The 23,188-nt window shown below is 31.2% G+C and overlaps 1 protein-coding gene across 1 annotated transcript; it reads left to right on the top strand.

Annotated features, from left to right (window-relative positions):
- Positions 1-117: 117 nt before the first annotated feature.
- LOC143627684 (E2F transcription factor-like E2FE) lies at positions 118-3,183 on the top strand. Its single transcript, XM_077097457.1, has 11 exons — positions 118-182; positions 269-321; positions 406-458; positions 550-627; positions 716-772; positions 835-925; positions 1,057-1,127; positions 1,231-1,303; positions 1,387-1,448; positions 2,020-2,416; positions 3,013-3,183. Exons 1-11 carry the CDS (start codon positions 118-120, stop codon positions 3,108-3,110), a joined length of 1,098 nt encoding a protein of 365 aa, XP_076953572.1. The 3' UTR covers positions 3,111-3,183.
- Positions 3,184-23,188: the final 20,005 nt, after the last annotated feature.

The raw sequence follows: 23,188 nt of genomic DNA, 5'->3' as shown, positions 1-23,188 counted from the left end.
ATAGTTAAGTAAGGTAAAGGCAAGTGATTCAAATTCTTGGTATTCAGACCCACAAATCTCGTCGCAACTGATTCATATCATATTCATCAAACACCACCAATTTCAATTTCCATATCTATGGCGTCCAAGAATCATTTGATATACAGCCGTAAAGACAAGTCTCTCGGCGTCTTATGCTCCAAGTATTTTAATTCTAATTTCACCTTCTCTCTCGCTCGTTCACATATCTAATCTAACCAATTCATTTCAGTTTCTTGAGCCTGTACAGTCGACAAGGCGGTGTTGAATCCATCGGACTGGACAACGCTGCAAATCAATTAGGTTTTCATCACTTCTTATTCAATCTATTATTCTTATACTCAACATGATTGCGCATAATATTAATAGGTTTTTGTAAAAGTACAGGTGTTGAGAGGAGGCGAATTTATGACATTGTCAACATTTTAGAAAGTGTTGGGGTAAGTTTTTTTTTTTTTTTTTTAATTAAATAAGATGTGACTTGTGTTTAGTAGGTGATTTAGGGTTTATTGCTAACTTTGTTTCATTTAGGTTTTGACAAGAAGAGCAAAGAATCAGTATACTTGGAAGGGTTTTACTGCAATTCCTCATGCCCTACAACAACTTAGGGTACTTGCAAACATATGCTATTATATCTTATTAACATCATGATATCAACACTTGAGTTCTTATATTTTGCTTCTACATTCATTTCTAGGAACAAGCATTTAATGAAACCCCTAAAGTCTCACAAGTATGCAGCTTTCTCACTCACATTTTGCTAATTCTTACCTATTACAACAACTCTTTTGACCAATTAGGGATTTTTTTTAACAGGTTGCGAATGATAATGATTGTCGCGGGCCTTCTAGTTCTAACAATTCATACACCGACATGCATGCTAAATCATCTGGATCTTCTAAAAGTGGTAGGTTGATTTCCTTTTTGGGATCCAGTGTATCTTCAATCTTTCTCAGTTTTATGCATACATTATGCAAATCCCTACTTTGAAAAGGTTAAATAGCATAAGTTGATAAATGGTATATTTTCATTTACCAGAAAATAACAGGAAGGAGAAATCACTTGGACTTCTGACACAGAATTTCATCAAACTATTCATCTCTTCTACTGTCAGTGAACCTGCTTGTGAAAATTTCATTTCTCAGTATGAAAAGTACCCTATTTTCGGTTAATACAAACTACAACTAAACTACTTTTTGATATACTATACAGGCAGACTTGATCTCATTGGACACTGCTGCAACAGCACTGTTGGGTGATATACGAGACCCAACAGCCATGAGAAGTAGTGTCTTTTTCTATTTGATTTATTGAATTATTACATGATACTAGAGATCAATTCATGAGGTGAAAACATTGTGTATGCAGCAAAAGTCAGGCGTTTATATGACATTGCAAACGTACTTACATCTATGGATCTCATTGAGAAGGTAGTTTATAGTTTATACTGTGAAAGTTCTTCAATTTGTACAAATTAGGCCTGTAAACAAACCGAAACGAACACGAGTGGAGCATGTTTTTGTTCGTTCGTTTAACTTTAACAAACAAATGATAGAACACGAACATGTAAGCGAACAGGGTTTTCTTGTTTGCGTACATTTGTTAAGAAAATGAACATGTTCTTGTTCTTGTTCGTCTATGTTCGTTCGTTAATACTATAATTGAACAGTTCACAAACGAACATAACTGAACATAGATGAACGGGCATTACTAAGCTAAAACTAGTTAAAATTAATGTGAAGAACAATGTGTTGGGCCTAGCAATTTATTAAAACTAGCTTAATTTGTAAATTGTAATGGATTAAAAAGTTGTAAATGAATATATTAACGAACGTCAACTAACAAACCTAAACAAACGTAAGTAAACAAATTTGAAGGAACGAACGAGATAAGTGTTCATGCTCGTTCATTTAACTAAATGAATAAAATAATTTTCTTCATGTTCATTTGTTTATTAAATAAACGATTGCATCTAAAACGCTTTCTGCCTTAATGTTGAAGGTGCGACACCCTGAAACTGGGAAACCATCATTTAGATGGTTGGGATCTAACACTAAATCAAAAACTTTAGATACAAACGTCTCAAAAAGAAGAACTTTTGGAACAAATATTACAAACCGTGATGATTCAAAAAGAAAACAGATAGATACTATGTCTGATTGGAGCTCAAAAGATGTGACTGCTGCAATGCATGGTAATATTGACTTTAAGAAGGTCAAATATAATGAGAATATTGCAACACAGGAGCAGTCGTCACGCAACTCAAAGGAATTCGTGTTTGGCCCATTCACACCTGCCACCGTGCCAAAGGTCGGTACTTCGGGAAACAAAAAGTTAAAGCGGGCTCAGGACTGGGAGAATTTGGCTGATACTTATCGTCCTCAGTATTGTAATAAAGGTACATTGTTGAATTTTGCAAGGGTCAAAATGGGTCTGACGGGTTGTGCAACAGGTCAGTTTTGGGCTCAAGCCGAACCAAGAACTGAAAACTCGTTTTTAGGGTTGTGAAAACCTTTTGTTTTTTGGTTTTCACAATGGCTATGGTTCGGTTTCGGTTTACTATTTGGGCGGGAAAACTTTGAGCCTAAAATGTGGCCCAAAATAAAGGATTGGATTTGAAACTTTAGGACTACATTTTTTTGTTAGTTAATGATTGATTGATTTTTACATGTTTGGACTTTACACCAGTTTTTTCTTTTTCGCTTCAATTGGTTTGGTTTTTTCAGTTTTTGATTTGCGTAATGGGTTCATTTCGGCTTTGGTTTACCATTTGGGCTTCAAAACTTTGGGCCAAAAAATAAATGGCCCAAAATAATGAACGCGGGGTTTGAAACTTTGGGTCTTAATTTTTTTTGTTAATTAATTATTGATTGATTATTACACATTTGGACCTAAAATTTTTGGGCTACACCTTTAACAAATCTTGCAAGCTTCATTGCTTTAATGGACATAGTGACATACATTATAATGTATGCTTTTATGATAACATGACAGCTCTAACTGACCTTTTTGGGCACTATGAGGATGCATATAAATCATGGTATGTTGAAGCAGACGAGAAGAAAGTGGCACATCGGTCTCCTGAATCTTGATCCGACTTCTAACAGTAGCCTTTTTGGGTGTTGAAGAAGACGAACACTTGTGGTTAGTGACTTTTTCGGGTGCATATACTCTTAATGCGCCGGTTTATGTGTACCTTAGCATGTTCCAATTACTATGATCTCTGGTATTGGGTGTTCTGGTTGCGGTTGTAAACGTATGATATTGAGACATTAAATTTTGTTAAAATTTGGGCAAATGGTATTTTGCTCCAACCCAGCCTGAGCTGTACAAGTTATCACTTATCAGTTTTGACTCGTTACCAAGACCGTTATTAGCTTGCTAACTGGTTAGGTAAACTGAAACATTAACTTAAAATGTAAGTTTCAAATGGGTGCTAACTGATAAGTGCCCAAAGTCTGCTACCTCACTAAATATAAAATCTCATATTCTCATGCTATCTTTAGGCTGTTCTTTATTTTGTGGGCTGGATCATAAAAGAGCTTCTTCTTCGGGCTTTTTTTGGGTTAGAATAAAAGGTCAAACCACAATGGAATCCCAATTTGAATCAAAACTAGTGAAAACTGAACAGATGTGGATATATGGACAATGGTTTGGTTTAACAATTAAGTTTGCCCATGATTACCAACTGGCCTAACAATGAACATGCGAGCCATGACCACCATTGGACCGTCATATTTAAGTAAGGTGTTGTCGGGGCTTAGGCCTGTAAATAAACTGAAAGTCTGAAACACCATGGCTGGGCTTGTTCTTGTTTGTTTGTTTAACTTCAATCGAACAAGCAACAAACTCGAACACCTAAACAAATGCATTTTCTTGTCAATGTTCGTTCTTTAAGAAACCGAACATGCTCATGTCATGCTAGTTTATATTTGTTCATTAAACGAGGAAATGACTGTTTTTGTTTATTTGTTTCTTAGTCGATTACTCTAGTCTTGGTTCTGAAATTTGATTGGGTTTATGGGTTGATGCATGATGTGGGCCTTTCGTATTACTAGTAACTAAATTTAGCCTTTATTATTACTAGTAACTAAATCATATTATATTATACTATACTTGGTATTAAAAGCCATGGTTCTTGTCGTAACATTTTGATTATGCCATGTGGTGTTGCCATATAAACATATCTTTTTATGTTGATTTTTTTAGGGCTTACAAAATTATGTTTACGATAGTGATCAAATCTGCGTTGGTTCGCCAATGCAACACACATGTTTTAACTTTGTTCTATGCTGCAACACACAACTTTTGTTTTTCTTTTTGTGACAGTAAAAATACTGACCAAATTAGCGTTGGTTTGCCACCACAACGCGGGAGTCTTTTTTTCTTTTTTCCTATTTTTATGTATGTTAGTTTGTTGTATTTAGGCGTTGAAGAGTTTATTTTTTTGGTTTAGTTCGGTGTAGTAACCAGATACCGACCAAAGGCGCAACATGTAGTTTTTGCTATTATATATTTAAATATGTTAATTTGTTGTATTTGCTTGTTGATGAATTTAATTTTTGGAATAGGTCCAGTGTTGTAACCCGACACCGATCGAATTCGCGTCAACTTATAGCTGCAATGTTGTGAGTTTTACTAGCCTGCTACACATCATTTAAAAATGTTTTTTTTAATTATAAGCTATACGAGTGCCAATACTATTTTGGGCATTTACCTTTTTGGGTTTATTGTCGTCACCGTTACGAACTTAACTGAACTAACTGAATTCATGTCATTGTGCCACTGCAACGCGACAGGTTTTGTTACCTAGTTTAAATGAATATGCAAATAAATGGATGTAAACGAACAAACATAAATTATCATTCACGAACGGAACATGTGTTTTGTTTGTTCTTTTAGTTAAATGAATAAAAAGTTTTGTTTATATTCGTTCGCTTTATTAAATGAAAGAATTTCTTGAACACTTCATTAGCTTATAGGTGATGTTAATTTACTTTAATAAGTTGTTCTTTAAGTCAAAATCAAGTTTGTTGATCGATACTAAATAAGAAAAAAAAAATTTAAATGAGACCGGCTATAAAAATGTTTTATTAGAAGTCAAATAGTTGATTGTTTAGATTGTTATTAAGTTACCAGCTTTTCTCATAATCTTAAATGAACAGCAAAAAAGGTCGAGATGAAGCATATCTTGAACGCAACACAAATTTAAGTGTGTTCTAACATGATATGACACGAATAAAAATGTGATGTGTTCAGGTTAACAAATCAACATGCTAATTCGATATGATTGACAACCCTACTCAAACTCCAATATAAGTAACTTCTGCTATTGGAGCAATTCGTCTTTAGAAGTCGTACTCAAGCTTTGTTTGAATACTAACAAAGTTACATGACGTGCATTCTAGCAAAGATAGGCATGTGTTACCATCGTTGCATCTAGTGTATTTATTGTAGTTTGGCATGCCAAACGCTATTTGTCACCTTTGTCTATCGACAATGCAAGGCCAAACTCATCATGCATTTATGAGTTGTCATTTTGTTATAAGGGGCGGACCAAAGTCTAGACGTTGTGTTTACTAGATCCTCATACGTTTGATAGCTGTATAATACAGAATTATACATTTATCACTTTGCCTTACTTAAGAATTATTATGATACATGTATTCGATTTCTATTATGTTCGTATAATTTAGTTAAAAGTCATACTTATTCCTAAATTTTGTTATCATTCTAAAAACTTCTTACATCTCATTCCCCATATTTATACGTATTCATTTAAATACTACTTTTTTTTTCATTTTTTCTATTACCTTTTCTTTTTCTTCCCTCATAATCACTCATATCTATATATATATAGAGGTGTGATTTCTTTTGAGAACTCATATGAGTTTTAAAAACTTAAGAACAACTTGAGTAAACTACATTTAACCACATCATCATACACTTAAAATAATAAAGGGTAACTTAGTCATTGATATTTTTATCTCTTTTTATAAAACATAAAATATTATTTCTTCTCTCTCCACTTGTCTTGTAAGTCATCCTATCTAACTAAAAATTAAAAATAGTTTATTAGGGAATATGAGTGTTTTATAATATGGAGGTAATTGTTTTATGTATTTCCTTTTTCATTTTGTGCTTTTTATTTGACTTGTCTATGAACTCACTGGACTAAAAAATTATTGGGTTTTAATTTCAAACATGAAACCATAAATTAAAGAAGTGGGATTTGTAAGTTTTAGAAAAATATTCACACATTTTATTTCTTTTTTCTTTTTTTAATGTTGTAAATTAGTTAAAACCAACAAAATACTTCAAAGTTGTGATTCAATAAATAGACTTTTTTTATAAAACAAGTAGTTAACTTTTACTGTTTCTATAGTGGGAGGACATGGGTTTAAATCCTATAATGAAAAAAAAATTAGTCATTTAAAAAAAAAAGATAATTATTAATGTTCTCTGTATTTATAGCGGTTTTGAACATAAGACTACAATTTTTTTGGGTTTAAAATATGGACATCAAGTTCATTCTAATCTTAAACAAGATAAAACGTTCGAATAAAAAAATGAGATTAATTTTTTTTAGTGGCTGTAAATTTTATTCTAAAGGAGACTGGCAAAACGATGTCAAATTTTATTCAAAATGAGGTTAATAATTTACTCTTTCAAATTGTAGTTTTTTTAAATAGATATAGTAATTTAATCTAATTTGAAAATCGGATCCTTTAAATTCTAGTTCAATTTAGTTCTTTTTTTATTTCTTTTATTCTAATTTGATTGAAACTTTGATATATTATTATGGTTATTTCAATTTTTTCTCAATTCACATTTTTTTTTTGTGGTGGTATCGTTTTGTCCAAAAACATGCCAAAGTTTGAAATTAAACTACGGAGGAGGTATATTTTGTGTAATCTATTAAATCCGTATGTTTTGTTGTGTATTTTTTGAATTTTATGTACCTTGTGTATTATATGCAATTGCTAATCTATGTATTTGGTGTATTTCGTGGTTGGAAATTAATGTAATTTAGATAGTTGGTGTAATTGATGTAGATGTAATTAGGGTAATTTGTGTAATTTGTTTAGATGCAATTAGAGTAATTTGTGTAATTGGTTTAGATGTAATTTGGGTAATATATATATGGTATTTGCGTATTGTGTAGTAATTTCGGGTAACTTGTGTACTTGAGATAATTTTTGTAATTTGTCATGTTTTTGTAATAAAATTAATTTATGTAATTTGGATTAGATTATGGGCTTTATTATTTAAAAATATGATCAAAAGATAAATAAAATATTAAATTAAAAAAAAATGATGATAGATATTTTGTCTTTTTGTTGTGAGTGTTTTTACCTTTCTACCCTTTTATCATTAAATATTATTTCATTCTCTCTCATCTCTTAATATTAAATTTTAAATTAATTACAACTACAAAAAACCAATCATTTAATTAAATGTATGTCTATATTTGAGTTCTCAAAGTTTTTAAAACTCAAACAAGTTCTCAAAATATCCATATATATAAGGTTAGGTTTTCAATCAGATGTTTTTAATTAAAGATTAAATCTTGTGGTTTACAATTAAAGTTAAGAAAAAATGTAAAAGTAAATATAACTTTTTCTATCTCCTAAAAACATATATAAAAATTAGTAAAAAATTATAAAAAAATAGCAAATCATTTTTTTTTAAATTTTTCGATGGTTTTTATTAAATGTAACAACATATATTACATACATAAAAAAACGATGTTACATGGGTTTTCATTCTATACTTCTCCTACACACGCACACAAATATATATATATATATGTATGTATATATATGTATGTATATATATATGTAGGGAGAGGATCAAGAGAGAACTCCTTCTTAAAGAGAGAACTAGAGAACTAATAAAGAAATATTTTTAATTTAATTAAAAAAATATTTTTAAATTTCCATTTTTGCCATTATTCTTATATTATGTTACCATTTACTCGAAAAATATAAAAAAAAAAACTCGTAGTGCACATATGCAATACATCGACTTTTTTTTATTGCATATGTGCACTAGTGTGTATTTTGGTATGTGCAATAATGTTGAATAGCATATATGCAATTTTTTGTATTGTATTAGTGCAAGAGTGTTATATAATATACAAAAATACCAAAAAAACAATATAGTGCATATGTGCATTAGTGTTGTATTACGTATATGCGATAGTTTGTTTCGAGTACAATTATTAGTGTTTGTATTTGCATATATTCAATAGTGTGTATTATATAATGCAATTGCGTTGTATTATATGCAATAAAACACTATTGTATATATGCAATACACATTAGTGCACATATGCAGTACATCGCCGGTTTTTTTTATGAACAATATCATCTTATTAGAAGGAGAAAAGAAAAAAAAATCGCAAATTATATTTTTAAAAAAAGTTAAAAATAGTTTTTATTAGTTCTCTAGTTATCTCTTTAAGATGAGTTCTCTCTAGATCCCACCCCAACATATATATATATATATATATATATATATATATATATAGAAAAGGGTTCAAATAAGAATAAGGAGTTTTCTAGGAATGGTAAGAACCAATAGATTTTATACATGTGGTATTATAACCTATGGTGAAAGAATAATTCTAGGAAACTATGTCGGTTATAATGGTGAAAGAGTAATTCTAGAAAACTATGTCAGTTTTTGATAATTTTAAATCTCAACCATTGATTAACATAATTCAATGGCTATGATTTATTCATAATTTTCCTAGAAAACTACTTCTTTTTAGTATAACCCTCCCCTATATATATATATATATATATATATATATATATATATATATATATATATATATATATATATATAGGGGTAGGTTAACGTACAATAATTGGTTATCATACATTAGGTACGCAAGCTTTTTGAACGTCGATTTCAATTTCACGCGGTGGCATAACTGTTGTGACATTTGAGCCAAAACAAGGTACACCTCAGTACGTATTTACTGATTAAGCAAATAAACGTCTTTTGCGTAACAAACGAACGATTAACCGAACGGGTCGGGTTATGACCCAGATATCTCGGGGGGCCATTTATAAGTGATATACGATCTATACAAGCTAAAATATTAGAAATATGGTCTTAGTTTGATAGCAAACAAGTTAAACGAAAACATGCTCGTTTAACCACCCGCTATAGATTTAAACGCGAAAGATAGTTACAAACCAAGCATTGTATCATCCGTTAAGCCGAAAAAGACTTACCAAACACTTATTTGAAATGTTTTAAGCGATCCTTGAAAATATTTTTGATTTTTACAAACATATAGTATGTTTTTATAATTTTACACAAAACTAGCCCAAAAACACTCGTTTTCGCGCTGTTTGTCGCACCCGATAAGTTTTTCGCTCCAAAAACCGAACCCGAACTAAATTTGGACCGAGCTTTTCGTATTTGGGCTTGAGAAATCAGAAACTTGGGCCAAAATGGGCCCACGGATTCCGGCCGCAGCCGCCACCCCCACCCCCCTTCATTTCCTTCTCACATATAAACTAGATCCAAGACATTTTTCCACATAATTTCTTGAAAACTCTGGATACAACTCTGCTCCAGCCAAAAACAGCAAGAAAACCTAAGGTAAGGAGCTTAAATAAGTAGCTTTTTACTTGTTTAATACCATAAAAACATGTCTTGGTTACTAAAAATCATTCCTAACCGTGTAAAAATCCTAAAAATGGTCCATAAACATGTTTTGATCATACACATGGTAAGGAACCTGTTTTGATAATTGTTTTGGCCATAAACACGGATTAAAGGGTTGAAACGACGTTTTTACGGTTCAAAAGTTCGTTTTTGTGCACTAGCCGAAACCCTAACTTACGGGCTGTTATGTTGATGAAATATTGCTTGGTTTGTGATATAGGACTTTTACCTAGCTTGCTTAGAAGCACAAGAACCTGAAAACTTGATTAAAAGGTCGGAAACGAGCCAAACCCGCTAAGGTAATGCCGAAACACTCGCCTACGGGCTATTTAGGTTAAGGTTGTGATGTGCATATTTTTAGGACTTGAAATTTTGCAGAGACATCAGGGATCATGTCAGTGAGTCTCTGTTTAAATTTGGTAATTTTTCGACCATCCGAGAATATTTGGCGAATTTATTACCGATTTGGGACGTTTATTTGGGAAAAATAGCTAAAATACTTCAAAAATTATGAAATTTTTCTGGGAACTCAGATTTGATGTATTTTGATGACATATGAATTTTGGGATCATTTGGAGAAGTTTAAAGGTGTTTTGTTTATTTGCGTTCGTGTGAATTTTTATAGCCGAATTTGGGCCGAAAAGAATATCGCACGAGCTTTTTACATTCTGGAATTGATACAGGTTGTTTTGGGGCATGAATTAAGTATTCAGGAATTTTTGGTGAATTTTTGGAAATTGTTTGGGGTAAACGGACGATTTTCAGACGAAATATAGCTGATAAAATGAATTTTTATAAATTAATAAATCAGTAAATAAATTCCAGAAATATTTTTATAAAAATCTACATATTGTAATTGATAAGTGGTTAAATTTTCATAATTTAATAATTAACGATTAATTAATTATGCTAATCTGAATATTAAACAAATTCAGTTTTTATAAAAACCGGCAAGTTCGAGACTAGTGAATCTGCGGGAATATCAAAACACCAAGAGTGATCAAAAATCATATTTTTGGGCTAATTAAGCAAAAATGAATTTTTTTATGAGAAACCTGGACAATCCGGGTGGATTGTGCGCGTTTCTTCTCAAATCAAACTGTATAAACGGAAACGGGCCCCGTGGCTAATCCGGGACCCCAGTATGTGATCTTTCTTTATAACTTAATCATTTCATTAACCAATACATTTACCCAAGCTTATTTTCCCATAATTGTTTTCTGAACGCGTAAACGAACAACTTGGCCCAGCTGGGAAAACGGGAATCTGAGCCAAGTTCAGTTTTAAGTATTAGACATTGAACAACATCACAACCTAAGCCTATTGCCACTTTCGGGGCGTTCCAGCTACACCCAGATTAGTTATACAGCCCAGTTTAGTATTGAGATTATAATAATATTAAAATATTAATATTATTATAATATTGATTATAGGAACTACTGATAGCGGACCAAACGAACCACGAGCTGATACAGTACTGATTATCGACTAAACCGTGAGTTTCATGACCCCACTTTTAAACTGTTTTACGAACTTTTGGGGTGAAAAGCATGTTTGCTTATATCTATACACACCTGAAACATGTACTGATGTGAATTATCTAAGTGCTAACACACGAAAGTTCCCACAATCACAGTGATTAACTTCGAGCCGGTGGCTTGTGAATAGTACTATTGGTTTGACAAACCCAAACGGAATAGGCCTGATTGCCGTGTCACATAGCGCCGTTTGCACATGACCATATTTAAACATACAGGCTATGTAGTGTTAGACATAGCTACCGGGGCATGTTGTGAGCGGAAGGGGAGCCACATTGGTTGATTGAGCGTGGGAAATGGAGGCACGCAGCACGAACAGTCCAGGCTTCACTGTAGCTTAGCATAATTACATCACATACATCATTTACATACATACATACTTATTTCATAATTACAAGTGTTGACTTGTGAACACTCATTACTGTTTTCTTGAAACTCGTGAAACTCACCAACTCTAGTAGTTGACCCGTTTTAAACTGCTTTTCAGGGTTACCGAAGTTGGAAAATCCGTGATTGTGTGCTACCTGTTACTAAATGTGATCGATGCAGTGTGAATAGAGGCAAGGCTACCAGTATGGCTAGAGTAGCTTATGAGTATATCTTGGTGTAACACCTAGTTTGTAATAAAAGATATACCAATGTAATATAATATAAATTAGTTGTAATGTTTCTTTATAAACAATGTTGTTGATACCAGAGGTGTCTGTTACATTCCCGTTTTACGCTTCCGCATTATGCTAGTCGGGTTGTGACAACTGTAAATAACTTAAATTTAATTCTATGATCTAGTTCATCAATTGATTCGTCGAGCGTCCATCCATATCAATATAATTCAACTGTCGATCAGTATTAAACTAATTTGCAGATCGATATCAAACTAATTGAGTTAACTATCTAACCCTAAAAATGTTCGTTACCTGCAAATAAAACAGAACGTTTTATCAAAACGTATTAAAAAATTCAATTTTATTTCAAACCAGAACGTATTAAAAGAACGTTTTATCAAAATGTATAAGAAGACATCAATTTTATTTCAACCTAGAATGTATTAACAGAACGTTTTATCAAAACCAGAACGTATTATCAAACCAGAACCTATTAAAACAAAACTTGAACGTATTAAAACTTGAACGTATTAATACATTTTTGATATATTATTAAAACAAAACTTGAACATATCAAATCTTGAACGTATTAAATCTTGAACGTATTAAAAACAATTTTATAGTGGCCACACATTATTAAAAAACGTATTAATACGTTTTGAGTAATATAACCAATCATAATACGTTTTCCCTTATAATACGTTGTATAGAAACGTTTTAACACATTAGATATATTGATATATTATTAAAACAAAACTTGCACGTATTAAAACGTTTTTGATATATATAATATATCTAATAAAACTTAAACGTATTAAAAACAATTTTATAGTGTATAATCAATTTTGATAGACCAGAACGTTTTATAATCAATTTTGATAATATATCTAATAAATTTTATAATCAATTTTTATACGGGAAAACTTGAATGTTGTCGACGGCGATGATGGTTACGAAGAGTGTTGATGGCGCCGGAAAGCGAATGTGAAGAAGGTGTGCTGGTGTCGGTGAGGGGTGGTGGAGACGGATTGAGGAAGAGGGACAAACAGATGAGTGTAATTGTGATTTTGGGTTTTGAAAATCTATCGGTTGGAAGTGTCGCGTACGTAATGTACGATAAAAGATTATTGTATTCTATCCTTTATATATATATATGTATATATATATATGTATATATATAGGGTAAGGATCCTAAGAGAACCTTTGGAAAATTAAGAACTTTGAGAACCATTTTGGACCACTAAAAAAATCTTTAAAATAATATTTAAAAAATTATAAAACAAAAAAAACAAAAATTTTAAAAAAGTAAAAAAACTAAAATTCTTATATTTCATTCCGGTTTCATTAAAAAAAATAAAAAATAAATAAAACCTAATTTTCTTTATTTGTATTATACCTTTACGCATATGTATACTTTCATTTAATCTCTAGTTTACGTAATGTACACATATGTACACTTTCATTTACTTTAAATTATACATATGTGTATAAAAAAACATATGTGTACATATATTTATAATTTAGCTAAACCAAGAAATTTTTTTTTCGTTTTTTTTTTAATTCATACTATACCTATACACATATGTATACTTTCATTTAATCTCTAGTTTACGTAATGTACACATATGTACACTATCATTTACCTTAAATTATACATATGTGTATAAAAGAAACATGTGTGTACATATATGTACATATTATACATATATGTATAATTTAGCTAAATCGGGAATTTTTTTTTGGGTTTTTATCTAGAAACCAGGATGATAAATGAGAACTTTGATTTTTTACTTTTTTATTTTTGTTTTTTATGATTTTTTTTATTTTTGGGTTTTTTGCAGTCCAAAATGGTTCTCATAGTTCTCAATTCCCAAAAGGTTCTTACATGATCCTAATCCTATATATATATATATATATAGAGAGAGAGAGAGAGAAATGATCAAGAGAGAACTCATTGTTAGAAAGAGAACTAGAGAACTCCTAAGTAGAGGGATATAATTGTAAAATTGCTTCCCAATATGTCTCAAACGTATGCATGCTTTCTTTTTCTGCAATTGAATCACCATAAACCACTGTCTTGGTTTATGAGCCTTAATTCTCAAAACAACACTTACAAATCGAGACATATCATTGACTTAGAACCCTAATTGTTGAGTATATTGATGATCGATTCCTTGTTTGCTGCCATAAATGCACCTACCAAAAAAAAAAGACGATGACTCAAAGATCGATTCCCTTTAATTAGAATGAAAATCGAAGATCGACCCTTCCTGGCAATCCTGCAATAAGCATTAGAGTTCCTCTTTTAACTTCTAATTCTCTAAATTGCAAGTTTTATATGGTGTATTTCAATTCGGATATGTAGTCTCTGTATTTTTGTGTTTCAATCAACAAACTGATTGATAATATGTTTATTTCATGTAATGACTAGATTGTTTGATTGATTAATTGTAACTTACGACATGATTAGGAGATACTCAATTGTTAATTATGAGTTGGTCTGGAAAGAAGGAAGATAAAGTGCTCTGTTTAACCTAATCATTGGATTTAGGTTTTACAATGTATAATACATGTATTACGTATGTGTAATACATATATTACGTATGTGTATTAATACTTGTATTAGATAAGTGGACTAGGTAAATGGACAAGATTTGTCATTCACATATTTCATACGTCAAATACCGGGTATTGCACATGTGTAATATTTTAGTATTACATATATGTTTTCAGTATTACGTATATGGAATACTGCTGGTATTACATATTTGTCATAATAAAAAGAAATACCTTATGTCTAATACTGAATATTAGAAAATTATAATATTGTTATTAATGCTTATATGTAATACTAAAAGGTAACATTGATATGTAGTTTGTTGACTATTCTAACATTATATTATGCAATTTTGGAGGTGATCTTTAATAATACTATTGATATGCGGTATGTCGGTTGCTATTTGAGCTTTACACGGGTAACATTTTGTTCTCGGATACACAAACTAATTACTACACAACAGTGCAAACCATCGAGTAACATAAGTACACATAAATGAGGTGTCAAAGAAATCATATTAACCTGATGGAAAGAGTAAGAAATAGGCATGTTTGATTGTTGATGATGACTATTTGTTAAGTATTTATATTAGAAAAATGCATTAGGTTATGAATACTATGGGTTGATAATAATTTCAAAATTATACTATCTGATAAACTTTATACAATATAAACTAATTATGAAGTACAAAGATACAATGCTTATTAAATGTAAGTAAAATATACATCGCACATATGCAATACAAATATATAAGGTTGAATTAAGGCTATGATTTGAGTGTGAATAAGGCCCATCTCACTTATATTCAAATTTCATCACCTGTTTATAAAATAAAGTGAACAATTAGTGTTTCTATGAATGTAATGCATATATGAAATACTATAGTATTGCATATATGTAATACAATAGTAGTGCATATATGTAATACAACAGTACCACATATACGTAATAAAACTAGTACAAACGTATAATAGTGTTTTTTTTAAATATATACTGGAAATATTATATGCATGCAGATGCTTTTACAAATGCCAGATTAACATTATCATCACAACTTTCAGATACAATGCATATACACATTACTAATAAATACATGTCAATAGACACAAATGAAAGTTATTTAAAGAGACACAGATGTACTAGTAAATGCACTATCATCACAACTTTTAGATACACAACATATATGCACTAACATTACTACGTTCAGCGCTACATAGACGCGATATAACTAAACTATGCATTAAAATACATCATTTATGTACTACATAAGTGTAATAAGTCAGCACTGTATATATGTGCAGCGTATATGTAATACATGAGCATTGTAATAAAATATGTCATTTTCCTTCTCAAGTTCCTCGAGCATGCATTCCTTTTCCACCAGTGTCCTTTGTTTCGCTTTTCGTGACCTTTTTTACCTGCTTGTGATATTTGTATATGTGAAATATATGTAAGGTCATTGATACAAACATATGTAATCGCAATACTATATGCATTAATTGTAATAGAATATTTAAAGCATGCCAATAAAACTGTTATTTTCACCATGGTTTTCCGAATCAACCTCATTTTCATTGTCCAATAACATCCCTTGTTTCATCTTTGCTTCTTTTTTGCCCCTTTGTTTTCGTGTCTATATCATAGATGAAATGTCATATTTTTAAACAATATACAAATATTTAACAGAACTTAGTTGTAACAATCATGAAGAAAAATTAACATGGCAGTGGGTTATGACTCAAGTACCAACAACTGAAATGTACAAATATAACAATAGTCATATTTATGCAAGATGTTTTACCATGAATTATAAGTAGCTTTAAGTCTTTGAACAATGATTTTGCAACAATAGTCGAGTAAGCATGTGATTACCAAAACGAGTTCCTTTAGACATTTCATCAAACAGTTGGAGGGCATACTGAATCAATTGCTAATTTAAGCCTATATTTATCAATTAAGCACAAAAGCTGAATAATCAAATATGCAATATAACTAAAACTAGTTCATTTGCATGCATTCATTATAAGTAAACATAAAAAGTTACATTAACATTACTGTGTTTAACACTACATGTATGCAATATAACTAAAAATATGCAGTATTGCGTATATGCAAAACATGTATTACGACATCACTGCGTATATTTGATACCTGGTAAATGTAATACATATGTATTGCATATATGTAATAAACTAGAACCGCGTTTAGCGTATACGTCTAATACATCAGTAATGCATATAAGCAATGCATCAATAATGTATATATGTAATACATTTGTACCGTGTATACGTGTAATACCTATGTATTACATATACATTAATAATGCATATACATATAATACGCCTGCATTGCATACATGTAATAGGCCTGCATTGCATATATGCAATATATGTATATTGCATATATGCAATACACTTAAACCACTGTGATAGCTCTATTTATGCTCAATTGTGTGCATAATAGCATAAACGATGACATAATATGTTAGATTAAACATTACAAATGCTGTTTTTCTTTTGATATATGTTTCACTTCGCGACATGTTTAGACAAAATAGATGATTGTAATACTGTTTTTGAATTAGCTAATATTCGTTCCTTGCTCACACGTACTGCATACAGCTAGACTCTTACTCATCGCCATTTTCATAACAATTGATAAACAAAAGAAATGAAACTGATTAACGATTCCATCCCAAAAAACCGTTAATAAATCCACATGAGTACCAAAACCAATCGTAAAAACCATAACACAAATACTAATTATCAATTTCAAGCCAGTAATCCACGTAAATTAGGTCAGTCATCAATCTAATCAATCAAACCTATCATAAAAACCATATTTCAAATAGATAAACATCACATAACGCAAATAAATCACCGCATCAAGTAAGATCTACATGAAAACTCGCCAAAAAATTAACAAATGAACCAAAATCTCCATCTAATTCCGCTTCTAACTCGCCACTTGATTCCCGTAAACTCTAATTTCTGTAACACAAGCTTAAACAACGAACAAATATCTGTGTTCTTTGATTAACCAGAAAACATGAAAAACAGAGATGGCTGAACACAATTTCAGTGTAATACGCCTAAATGGTGTATGGTAATGTGTAAAATTAACTAATATGATTGCTTACCTAATGGTGTTCTTCATTTTTCTGCTTGAATTCGTAGTCGATTGGATGAAATAGACGATCAATTTGAAGAGTGTAAAAAACCTAAGGTTTGTTGGTATGCACGATGAGTGAACAAGCAGAGAAGAAAGACCAATTGTATTTTTGTTCATCATCCAAATTTACCCTTTGTCACACCCCAAACTATGGCGGAAATGCTGGGGCGTGATCCGATTGCTCACAACTCGAAGATACTATCATAAATATAAATGACAATATCTAATTAATTATTTACAAATATTACACACATTATCCAAATATACAAAACAATTCAAATACACAAATATGAGTTCATATAACGATTATCTTGATTATATCCTAAGGTCTTGTCTACGTTTCAAACTTCAATCTTCAGGCAACCTGCATATGCGTAGAAAATGGAGTTTAGGTCAACAAATATGTTGAGTGAGTTTACCACCAAGTTTTGACACCAAAATAAGGTTAATATGATAAAAAAGCAAAACCTAATAAATGCGGTAATGAAATCAAACCATAAGCAAATAAGTTGTCGATTAAACCATTGCCAAGCGAATCGGGCGCCGGTAAATCAACCATGAGCACATAAGAATAAGACCGTTGCCAAGCGAATCGGGCGGTGATCAAATGAATGAGAACGCTCTCCAAGGGGATATGTCAAGCGAATAAATACAATAACACATAAGCACATAACAAGTAGATTTGATTTATCACACACAATTACACGTTTGCTATTTTTGATATGTATGTATATATAGTATTATATACGCATATGTCCCCAAAAATTTATGAAAATCGAGTAAAATATGGGAATGATAAAACTCATCTTAGACGGAAAGCAAGTGATTAATAAATTCGACAAACGAACTAATGATTTAAGCGAGTCGTCCAATACGTGTCCAACGAGATTAATGATCAGAATTTGAAACTTTGGGATATGAAACTATAAATAAAAAAAACTTAATGCTGCTGGAATCAATCCAAACGGATGGGTAGAACTCTAGTTATGTTGATTTTAAATGTTTAAGCGAGCTGGTACTGACCAGAATCCGACCAGCGAGTCGGAAGTCGGTTTTTGGGCAGTAGCCTTAAAATTTCGTTACGAGAATAAAAGTCTTCTGTACCGAACATTGAATCCGAGCAGAAGTATGAGAAAACGGATAGTCAAACTTGTTGACTATTTTGCCCTTTAACGAGTTTTAAGCGGATTGACCAGTCAACACCCTTCAACCACTGAAATTGATTGAAGGTTATTGACTAGGGAATATATATGAATGTTTTCTATGTTTACAACTTACCCGGAAAGTGAAATGATCGATGAGAAACGGAAGTCAAATGTCGGTGCATAAGCAAAGTCAACCGTTTATGAGTGTATCTTCAACAATAATGCAAAAACCGAAGAAGATGATGAAGGTTGGAGGTAGGTGACGACTAGGAATTGTGAATTAGGGTTTAGGGATGATTTTTGGTATAGAAATAATGATATGTTTATATAGGATACACTAAATCGAACTAAATATGGTAACTTACTCGTTTTAGAACTAGATGGGCCTTTAATGATCAAATCAACATTATAACCAGTAAATTTTGTTCTTGATCAAGGGTTAATGAGTATGAACATATATCTAAGCTATATTAGTCTTTTTGGGTCTTAAAACACTCGATTATGTTCCAAAATAAGCGATTTCGGGCCAAAAACGAACTAATTATGGGCTTTTGGCTCGTTTAGGTAAGAATATAGGATTTAAGGAAAGAATCAACGATTTATTCATAAAGATATGATCTTGGACAAGGGAAAACGAATTAGGAATGGTATTTTAGTTGTATGATGTTTACTTGAACCTTAATTCACTCAAACATGCCTAAAATAAACGATTTCGAACTAGAAAACGAACTAAAACATAAACGATCTGTCCAGGTGCACCAAGGCGGCACGCGACAGGGGGTGGGGGTCTGCCTGCGCGGCGCTCCGGCCCCTATGGTGGTGTTTCACAAATTGGCAGATTTGGTCCCTACAGTTTGGTTCTTGGTTATTAAATGAACTTTTTAATGATTTGAACATGATTTGAAGTACAAGGGTTTAAAGTGAATTATTAGAAACCTAATTACTTTTAAATATTTGATTTTGATTACTATTAAAGATCTAAAAATGTTTCGGGTCGGGTTATACGCAAACAAATATGGGTTTGAAATTCCGAAAGGTTACAGTCTCCCCTAATTTAGGGAATTTCGTCCAGAAATTAAGGAAAAAACCAAAACATTATCGTTTTAATAACAATTTAAACTTTTTAAGGAAAAATATCATAACATAGAACTTATAATAACCGAATCAACGCTTCAAATGACAATCCGATAAGGGCACTTATATATTGGATGTAACAGCGGCGCATCCACCATGTCCTTATCATCTCATCATTTGTACCGTTACCCAAACTACCTTAGGTTCTAAATCATGACACACAATCTTTACATATTATGATTTCCATGCAAGGACTTGAATAATTACGTATGCATCCATAATTACTCTTATCGTCGGATGGTCCGCATAATTCGTTTCATTATGTGGGTTATAAAACTTTTTTTTTTAAATAAAATTTTTAAGAGAAAACAATTGTTTTGATAATTCTAAATATAATTTCAAATTAATAAATGTTCGAGTTGAATTAATAAAACCGTGAAATTTTGAAAACCTCTTTTCCTTTTAAAAAGTAAAATTTTGAAAATTGAAGAAAATAGATTTGGTGAAACAGATATTATTGTGATAATCGAGATTAAGGAAATGAGATGGAGATACAAGATCCTAATAGATTAACTTCGATAAAGGAAACTTTTATTCAGGGGACGAATTACGCAAAGGTTTAATTTATAACAAATAGTTAATGGCATGCGGAGTCTCTAAGGATCGTTTTCTTTAGGAATAAAGTTCTTAAGATCGAGAATATAAGTTTAAACATAGTTAACGAGAATTTTGGTGAGTCGAGTTTGATTAGTTTAAGTACTTATGAGTTTAAAGAAAAGTTAATATAGCTTTTCAAGTTAGTGATTTTGATATTTAGATTAATTCGGTTAAAATATTCTAAAATATTATAATAGTTATAATTTAAATATTAATGATAATGCGAAAAATATACGTATTTGAATTAAATTGTTAATAGATTAAATTGGGAATTTGTGGATTTTTTTTCTTTTTTCACAAAATCGTTATAAATATTAGGAAGTAATTTGAATTATCAATAATGGAAATTTGAGTAAATAATAAATTCTAAATTAAAGTGAAGCATATAATAAATTGAGATAAATGCGAGGCTAGAAACGCATGAACCACCATCATTTAAAACGTTCAAAATAAAAAAATTTATAAAAAAAAAATTCAAAGTAGGGAGTTGAAATATTTACGATAAAGGTTCAATCAAAAAATCAATTTTAATAAAAAGAGTTAAATTTATTAATGAAAATTTTTAAATTTAAAAATGAAAATTAAATTTAGAGAATAAATAATTTAGTTTAATAATAAAATTTACAATAATTGTTTTTTAATAATAAAGATTTATAAAGTGGAAAATAAGTTGTGAAAACCATCATGATATTGAGGAAAACAAGAGATAATAAAATATTTATAGTTTAAAGTTGAGGATAAGAATTTTAATGTACTTAGAAATTTATAGTTTGAGGATATGGATATAATTAAGAAAGTATAATTTAAATAGTATTTTAACGGATATGAGTTGGTATAAGATTTCTTGTTCGGTGTATTTTAGTTTTGTCGAGGTTGGCAGTCGTTTGGTTAACGGAATACAGCAGCAAACTCTTCGTCGATTCTAGTAGTCAAACAGAAATCACGAGAAGCAGGTGAACGGCGTTGATTACGATGATTTCCTAGGGAAGACTTTCTATGAGGACCAAGGATGAAATTTTAATGAAATGATGGGTAAGTTGTGGGAATGAGTTGATATGAAATAATGGGGATGCGTATGTATATGTATTAGTATTAGTGAAGACTCGAGGACGAGTTAAGAATTAAAATAATATATATGAGTTGGAAGCATTTAAGTAAATAATGTTTTATAAATTTTTCCAAAAATAAAATAACTAAGTGTAATCAAACGAGTTGACCTCCCATGAGCTTTCCATGGCAATTTGAATGGCCCAACTAAATAAACAATATAAAGTTTGTGAATTGGCCCCCCATAAGCGTTCCATGGCAATTTGTTGGCCCAATTCAAATATCGTGTAATAAACAATTGAGTTGTTCAGCACATGAGCGTGTACATGGCATTTAACTGACCCAACTAATTAACGAATTATCGAATCAATGGAGTTGTTCGGACCATGAGCGTTACATGGCATTTAACCAACTCAACTAAATATCGAATCAACGAATCAAATATAAGTAGTTGGTGTATCTCAGGAACCACCCCGGACGATACGTTCCAACCCAAAAATCAAATCGGAAATGGTTTAAGAAATGGATAATTGGAGTGCCCATGGATTTCCATCGATTTTTCACCCAACAAGGCATTTTAAAATAATTTGAAAACACAATTTAGAAGTATAACCGTTTAGCCGGTTATGTTTACCACGTAACCGTTTAGCCGATTACGGGTACCAATTGAAGTTATGTGGTTGTACGAGATTTGACATACCCCCACGCTTCAAGGTGAAGAAACAAAACAAAAAACGGGAATTCTTAAGGAATTTCCCACAATAAAATATAATCTACCAATAATTAAGAGGATTTAAAAATATTTTGAAAGTTGAGGCATAACCTCGGAATTTGTGTGTACGTGCAACAAATAAACAAGATAAATACAATTTAAATAATTAATCTAAGCAAGCTGTAAACAATTTATTAAATAGCACATAAGGCAATTTAGATAAGCACGTATAGGGTTCCTAACATATGTCTAGGACAATTTCTAACGACCTATCTTATACCATTCGGCTCTGATACCAATCTGTCACACCCCAACCTTTGGCGGAAATGCTGGGGCGTGATCCGATTGCTCACAACTCGAAGATACTATCATAAATATAAATGACAATATCTAATTAATTATTTACAAATATTACACACATTATCCAAATATACAAAACAATTCAAATACACAAATATGAGTTCATATAACGATTATCTTGATTATATCCTAAGGTCTTGTCTACGTTTCAAACTTCAATCTTCAGGCAACCTGCATATGCGTAGAAAATGGAGTTTTTGTCAACAAATATGTTGAGTGAGTATACCACCAAGTTTTGACACCAAAATAAGGTTAATATGATAAAAAAGCAAAACCTAATAAATGCGGTAATGAAATCAAACCATAAGCAAATAAGTTGTCGATTAAACCATTGCCAAGCGAATCGGGCGCCGGTAAATCAACCATGAGCACATAAGAATAAGACCGTTGCCAAGCGAATCGGGCGGTGATCAAATGAATGTGAACGCTCTCCAAGGGGATATGTCAAGCGAATAAATACAATAACACATAAGCACATAACAAGTAGATTTGATTTATCACACACAATTACACGTTTGCTATTTTTGATATTTATGTATATATAGTATTATATAAGCATATGTCCCCAAAAATTTATGAAAATCGAGTAAAATATGGGAATGATAAAACTCATCTTA

This window comes from Bidens hawaiensis, unplaced genomic scaffold (assembly GCF_021521415.1).
Source record: "Bidens hawaiensis isolate Kalapana, Puna unplaced genomic scaffold, B.hawaiensis_p1.1 tig00004702_1, whole genome shotgun sequence".
In the NCBI taxonomy this organism is placed as follows: Eukaryota; Viridiplantae; Streptophyta; class Magnoliopsida; order Asterales; family Asteraceae; genus Bidens; species Bidens hawaiensis.
Note: the sequence above shows the minus strand (reverse complement) of the source record. Positions and strands in the feature narration are given on the sequence as shown.

Coding starts and splice junctions, on each gene's coding strand:
- LOC143627684 (XM_077097457.1), top strand. CDS start 118: ATGGCGTCCAAGAATCATTTGATATACAGCCGTAAAGACAAGTCTCTC. Junction 183..268: donor CTCGGCGTCTTATGCTCCAA/GTATTTTAATTC, acceptor GAGCCTGTACAG/TCGACAAGGCGGTGTTGAAT. Junction 1,128..1,230: donor AACTATTCATCTCTTCTACT/GTCAGTGAACCT, acceptor TATACTATACAG/GCAGACTTGATCTCATTGGA.